The 7,500-nt window shown below is 36.0% G+C and overlaps 1 protein-coding gene across 1 annotated transcript in view; it reads right to left on the bottom strand.

The window, feature by feature from the left end:
* LOC137634905 (medium-chain acyl-CoA ligase ACSF2, mitochondrial-like) overlaps window positions 1-629 on the bottom strand; it is a 97,982-nt gene extending 97,353 nt beyond the window's left edge. The window contains exon 1 of the mRNA XM_068367452.1: window positions 477-629. Coding sequence (XP_068223553.1) covers window positions 477-574 — 98 coding nt within the window. The 5' untranslated portion in view covers window positions 575-629. The remainder of the gene's footprint in view (window positions 1-476) is intronic.
* Between the last annotated feature and the right edge of the window lie 6,871 nt (window positions 630-7,500).

Genomic DNA, 7,500 nt, shown 5'->3' with positions numbered 1-7,500 from the left:
GCGTGATCGTTCGTATATACTGTTCATGACTGAAACTAGCTAAACATGTAACAAAAAAAGCAACGGTATTCAAAACTACGACATATACTTTATTCCTAAATAATTTAAGATTTCTAGTTTCAACCTTACGAGAATAGGGCATTGGGTTTCATTTGTATAAAAAGTTTGTATTATGAGCCATGGTTCTCAAGGTTACTTGCTCCGCTGCTTTGCCTGCCAATGGTACGAGATTCTTACACAAGTAAAATAAACTTGGCTATGTAGGTTTGTCGCCTAGTATAAATATAGCTGAGCCCTGCAAGCGTCACTTCAAAACTTTGATGTATACACTCGGGGAAGGAAAATCTAAAACCCACAGAGATTGAGAGAAAACAAACTGCAAAACAGGATTGTTTACAAAACCCTGGTGGTATATTCATACTCTATGTTTTCAACAATTAAAATAGGACAAGGTCACTCCAGACTAAATCACATACCTGACACAAGTACGTAGAGAATTATGTAGAATCTTGTTGCTACGTAAAGGCAGATATTGCCTGAGTAATCGTGAACTACTACACACACTGAACTTCATTACTAAGAACTGGCAACTAAGCCGCAAGCGCAACTTCCAACTTCCTTGTCGAACCGGTCAGTTGGTTCAAGCTAGTTCTGTAGGGCTGCTGCCGCTAATGCGAAAAACTGCGTGTTTACCTTAGATTCACCCATTATCTTTATCGGCGAGCACTAACTTTTATCTTAACTGGTTGTAACACAGGAAACGCATTTCACTCTCGGTTCAACATCCGTTTCAGGGAGAAATAGGCTGTCATCATTAAATTATTCAGTGGCGATTGACAATCGTTATATGTGAATTATTTTCGTTAATTTAGACATTTTAGATCTTGATGTTATGCATGCAAGTTATCTTTCTGAAGGATCTGTGGACAACTAGCGTTAGCATTTACGAATCCCCTTAGAGAGAGAGAGAGAGAGAGAGAGAGAGAGAGAGAGAGAGAGAGAGAGAGAGAGAGAGAGAGAGAGAGAGAAGTTAGTATCTATATATGAAAAAAAAATGTCCTGTCAAGTAGGCTGATAGTAATTCATCATCATCATCTCCTACGTCTATTGACGCAAAGGGCCTCAGTTAGATTTCGCCAGTCGTCTCTATCTTAATCTTTTAATTCAATACTTCTCCATTCCCCATCTACTTCGCGCTTCATAGTCCTCAGCCACGTAGGCTTGGGTCTTCCAACTCTTCTACTGCCTTCTGGAGCCCAACTGAATGTTTGGTGAACTAACCTTTCTTGGGGAGTGCGAAGGGCATGCCCAAACCATCTCCATCTACCCCTCATCATGATCTCATCCACATATGGCACTCTAGTAATCTCTCTTATAGTTTAATTTCTAATCCTGTCCTGCCATTCAACTCCCAATATCCTTTCTGACGGTTTTGCTCTCAAATCTACTAAATCTATTGGAGATTGTTTCATTGTCATACCATGACTCATGTCCATAGAGTAACACCGATGTCACTAAACTGATATATAGTCTGATTTTTATATGTAATTTCAGGCGATTTGATTTACAAATTTTACTTAACCTAGCCATTGTCTGATTTCTTTTTTCAATCTTTTGCTAAACTCTAATTCTAAAGACCCTGTATTGGAGATCATAGTCCCTAAATAATTAATTGATTCTACCTCATTAATCCTTTCTCCTTCCAATGATAATTCACCTTCCATTGCATACTCCGTTCTCATCATCTGTCTTTCTTTTACTTATCTTCAGCCCAACCTCGTGTGATATCTCATGCATTCTGGTAAGCAAGCATTGCAAATTCTGTGGTGTTCTGCTAACAAGGACAGCATAATCAGCATACTCTAGGTCTGATAAATTCTTATCACAAGTCCAGTCCAATCCTTCTCCACCATCTCTGACTGTTCTACGCATTACAAAATCCATGAGTAGGATAAACAACACAGGCGACAAGACATTCCCTTGGAGCACTACACTGTTCACTGGAAATTCATTTGATAAGACTCCGTTAACATTAACTTTGCACTTGCTATACTCATGAACAGACTTAATCAAATTTACATACATATGAGCAATTCCATAATAACGCAGGACTCTCCATAAAATTGGCTGATGCACACTATCAAAGGCTTGTTCATAGTCCGCAAATCCCACCAAAAGGGGATTTCTATATTTTACGCATTGCTGTACAACATGTCTTGAAAAGAAAACTTGTTCAGAGCAACTTCTACCTTTCCTAAATCCTGCTTGTTCATCTCTCAGCTTTGCATCAATCTGAGGTAAGTGTTTTGCCTCTGTAATTATTGCAATCAGTCAGGTCTCATTTTCTTGCTATTTTCACCAACAGACCTAACTCCCATTCATCAGGTTTTGCCTCTTCATGCCACATTCTACAACATAATCTTGTAACTAGTCTGGGAGTCAGTTCATTTTCGGCCAGTATCATCTTGGCAGTTATTCCATCATATCCCGGGGTTTTCCATCTCTTTAGTTTTTTAGGATAGCTTTCACTTTAAACACACTGAATTCATTCATGGGCACATCAAGGTTTCATCAGCTTTAGGTATATCAATCAAATTATTCCCTTCATATCTCCAATTCATAACCTCACTAAAGTGTTCCATCCAACGTCTTTCTTCATCTTCTGTTGCTATAACAGAGCCATCTCTCTTTTTGATGGGTATATGCTTCTTCTTCTTTGCCACAGTCGAGATCTCATTACTGATTCTATGAGCAATTCTTATACCATAGCCACTTCCTGATTTCATAGCTTTGTTAGTGTCATCTGCTTTACTGTCTAAATATTCCCTCCAGTCATTCCTGGCTTTTCTTTTGGCCTCACTGTCAATACTGGAATACTTAGCATACTTCTCCAAAACTTTCAACTATCAATTTCCATCTTTGTCTCCTTTTTATAGTATCCCAAATATCATTTGATATCCATGACTTTCTCCTTGTAACTGCATATCCCAAGACTTCACTAATAACGGACTGATATATTATATTCTTAATATCACACCATTCTACATTAATTGTCTGTTCTTCATCTCGTAAAGTCTCTAAGACTGCAAATAGATTCCTACATTCAATTGCAAATGTTTCTCTGTGCTCTTCTTCTAAAAGCTTAGTTGTATCAAACCGAGGTATTCTATCCATCTTTCTGTTGGGTGCTTTCAGTTTTGATTTCAGTGTGGCAATGAGGAGCTGGTGATCACTACCAATATCTGTACCTCTATAGCTTCTTACATTTCCCAGAGTCCTCCATCTCTCTTTGCTAATAGCAATGTGATCTATCTGATTTTTGTAATTGCCACATGGTGAGGTCCATGTATACTTGTGAATGTTCTTTTGTTGAAAAAAAAGAGTACCTCCGATGACCAGATTGTTTGCTGAACAGAAACTTATGAAATGTGCTCTATTTTCATTTGCAACTTTGCCAAGACCCTTGACACCCATCACATTCTCTATCCCTTGATTATTCATTTCAACTTTAGCATTGAAGTCAAGAGTCACAATTTTCATATCTCTCTAAGGGATCTCATCTATTACCCTCTGTAGTTCTTCATAGTATTCATCTTTCCTTTCTTCAGGGGAATCATTTGTTGGGGTATAGCAAACTATAATACTCATATTGCACTGCTTTGATTTGAACTTTGCAAGTAACAATCTACTATTCACAGCTCTCCACTCGGTTAATGACTTTTCTGCTCTTGGCATCATCATCATTCCTACCAATGCAGCTTAGCCAAACGTTGCCATAAGAAATTAACACACTCAGCTGCACCTAGTCCGTTTATCAAAAAATAGCCTATTGCTAATTTCCAACTGCCATTTTTAAGTTCACCATAAACACTAGAGCTTCTCTTGCAACTGGAATGCTATCATCGTCCAATTCACTAACCACGTAAACAAAACCATAGGATCTCGTGGCATCCCACTCGAGTTGTTGCGTAATTACTATTTTATCCATTATCAATGAACATGATAATGGTTTCCTGGTTTTCAGTGTTGCATCAGCTTTCATCTTCAATGCTGAAATTGGAAGACTATTGAATCCAGGTTTTCCATCGACTTACTGGTACCATTTTGATATAGTTCGAAGATGTGAGTATAACATCGGAAATAAAGCACTTATAACTGAAATGTAATGGTAGGATTTAAATTTTTGTCGAATCTTTCATTACATTCATAAGCATTACACGAGGTCGGCATTATAATCTGAAGAGCAGGAATAATTTGTAGCGTGTCGATCCAGATGATGGACGTATATATAGGGTCTCAGCCATCAGGTGGCGACCGTTTTGCCTACACTTGGCCGAGACGGCCGACTTCACTTATTCCGCTTGGGGACATCTCCAGCCATTTAACCTCCTTGATTCCTACCCCTTCTCTTCCAAATCCATCTGATCTTCCTGAGTAGATATATATATTGCCTTAGTCTAAAGTTTCCTTGCCAATCTCCTTACAACGCCCTAAACCATGGACCACACAAGCCGCTGCTGTCCACTGGGACCTGCATGTTCTGATGTAGATCTACAGGAAGCAAACGACACACGAGTGGTGTGATAAGATATGAATGAATTGGAGACATGAGGTCTTGTGGACCCATAACACTCGAACACTTCAGGCAACATGGGGTCTGGAAGACCGACATCACACATACACTAATTTCACAAGTGGGTCTCCAAGACCACAAATATTGCTATAAAATAGCCAGTATAAGTTGCTATGATGCAAAACACCTTGTCACTGAGATTTTAACTATAACGGATGATGTTACACTCATAACTTCAAAAAAAAAAAAAAAAAAAAAAAAAAAAATCTACGATTCTGAAGTAAATGCATGAAAATTATGATCATGCTGGGGTCCTTTGTCCCCCAGGTTGTCTATTAAGGGCTACATTCTTTAGGTTCCCCATAATGAGTATGATGAGAAGAAATGGATTTACCTGCGTAAGAGAGAAGATCCAATAAATATCCAGGAGGATCGTGTGTGCAATCTGCATTTTGAGACAATTGCTTTCAAAAGATTGCTTAAATATGAGTTGCTGAGCCTTCCAGTCCCATTAATTGTAAGGCTCTTGGTGGATGGCGAGCTTTTCTAACATTAAAACTACCAGGAAAAAAGGTAAGTTTTAATATTTTACGGTACCTATGAATTGCAAGATTAAATTTAGAGAGACCTATACTGAACTATTGTGTTAAAAATTGTTGCTGGTATTAATTATAATAGACCTACAATGCATTTGTTGAGGAAATCCCACTTGTCTCTTTTGGCCTTTATCAGATTAGGGTCATTTTATGCCATTGCTGCAATAGATTGTTTTACGTAATCAGTAGAATGGTATTATTTATAAATGGACTACCCTAAAAACGAAGCTTATTTTAGCCGTCATACTTTCGAGCCAAAAACATCCACCTCCCTCTCTCTCTCTCTCTCTCTCTCTCTCTCTCTCTCTCTCTCTCTCTCTCTCTCTCTCTCTCTCTCTCTCTCTCTCTCTCTCTCTCTCTCTCACGCATACTACACTAACACTTATTTTTCTCATGCATTGCCAATACCTGCAGATTCTGTCTTTCTCTTTGTACATAATGCATGTGATATCTTATATTTGAAGAATTTTTTTATCGACTTTAGCACTGAATATAAGATTTATTCTGAAAAAAAATGTGTCTCTTTTTCATCCCTGACCTTTTCCTACAGATGATAATGCGTGACTTTGAGTAACGTTTAATATGAATGAAATATGACCTTATCGTAACTACGTTTACGTCAAAACGTAAACATTAAAAGTAGAGCTTTTTCTCCTGTGACGTCATTAAGTCTGCGCGTGGGTTGACATATTATCCTTTGGATATTGAGGTAACCTACTTGTTACAAATGATAGCTTAAACTGTCATTTTTTTTTTTAAGAAATAACAATCCGAAATAATTCTTGAATATAATAGTATATCTAAAATTAACATCCTTTTGATATGTAATACTTACGGGACTATAATCAGAACAAAAATAAAATTGAACGAATCATGTCAACATTTACTTTGAATTTAAAGTAACAGAGTATACCTTAGAGATGAGTGTAGTTTTCTATTTTATTACTCATAGAAAATGTAATATAAACATTACTGGTGTAACAAAAGAGAATGTATTGAACTAGTCATGCTTATGTGTTCTTGTCATTCATACAATTCAGATGGAAAATTATCCGTTTATATCAATAATACTATATAAAGTAACCAGTAACTGATTAACAAATTTATTAAATCATTCAATGCCAGATGGTGGCTAAGTCCCAAAGAGATTCTATGATATTTATCTCTATATGAAAGCCTCTTGAGATGACAATCCGCTTTTTTTTTTCTTTCGTCTAAACCTTTCTATCATAGACACTGACATTAGACTTTCATGGCAATGGCAAGCAATAGCTTGGATAGCTTCCTTCACAACAGCTATGAAGTTCAAGACAAACTTTGATGTATTTGCCTCTTCTGAAAATGAAGACAATTATAATATGGCTTTTGAGCTGTGTTTTGATGAGCTATATCAAAACGTAGATTCCGTAAAATCTACTTTTGTTTTATTAGCACAGAAAATACCAAAACCGTAACAGCTAAAGAAAATAATAGCCAACAAACATTACAATAACTAACCTATATTTAAAACTAATATTTAGAATATCTTACAAAATTCATAAAATATTCACAATTCACCTATTAATGTTAATTTACACAAGTACAGCTTAATAGGCTACAGGACTATGGTTTATAAGTCTCTAAGATTTTTTAAGTCTGAAGAACGCCAAGAAACGACGAATTTCCCAAGGACAACAACAAAAATCCAGAGCGCAGTTTCAAATGTGAAAGATAAGAATAAAAGCAATTGAGCTCCAACAACCATAAGAAGAAGATAGTGCACAAACAGCTGGAAAATTCCTTTTTTTTTTGTGAAGCAAATATTGAAAATAAGAAAAATGTACTACAACGAATGTGGATGAACAAAGAAAAACTAGTGAAAACAAGGAACATACAAAACTAAAGCCACAGAGGCACCATTGCAAAGGCGAAGCCTCAACATGAATCTGATCTGTTCTGAAGCAGGGTTGCCATACGTACGATAATTATCGTACACGTACGATCATTTTGGGTGCGGTACGATGTACGATACATACCTAAGTATAGATATATATATATATATATATATATATATATATATATATATATATATATATATATATATATATATATATATATATATATATATATATACATATATATATATATAATATATATATATATATATATATATATATATATATATAATGTGTTAATTAAACAATTATACTAAAATACCTTGAAATAAGTCATTATGTTACTCCTTAAATAATTGTTGAAAGTGTGTACGATAACTTTGGTTAAAAAACGATAATTTTAAGGCTCATGTACGATAATCCAGTGGAAATCATCTGGTAACCCTGTTCTGAAGAT

Source organism: Palaemon carinicauda, chromosome 45 (genome assembly GCF_036898095.1).
Source record: "Palaemon carinicauda isolate YSFRI2023 chromosome 45, ASM3689809v2, whole genome shotgun sequence".
Taxonomy (NCBI): Eukaryota; Metazoa; Arthropoda; class Malacostraca; order Decapoda; family Palaemonidae; genus Palaemon; species Palaemon carinicauda.
The sequence above is the reverse complement of the archived record's forward strand: the minus strand, read 5'-3'. Positions and strand labels throughout refer to the sequence as shown.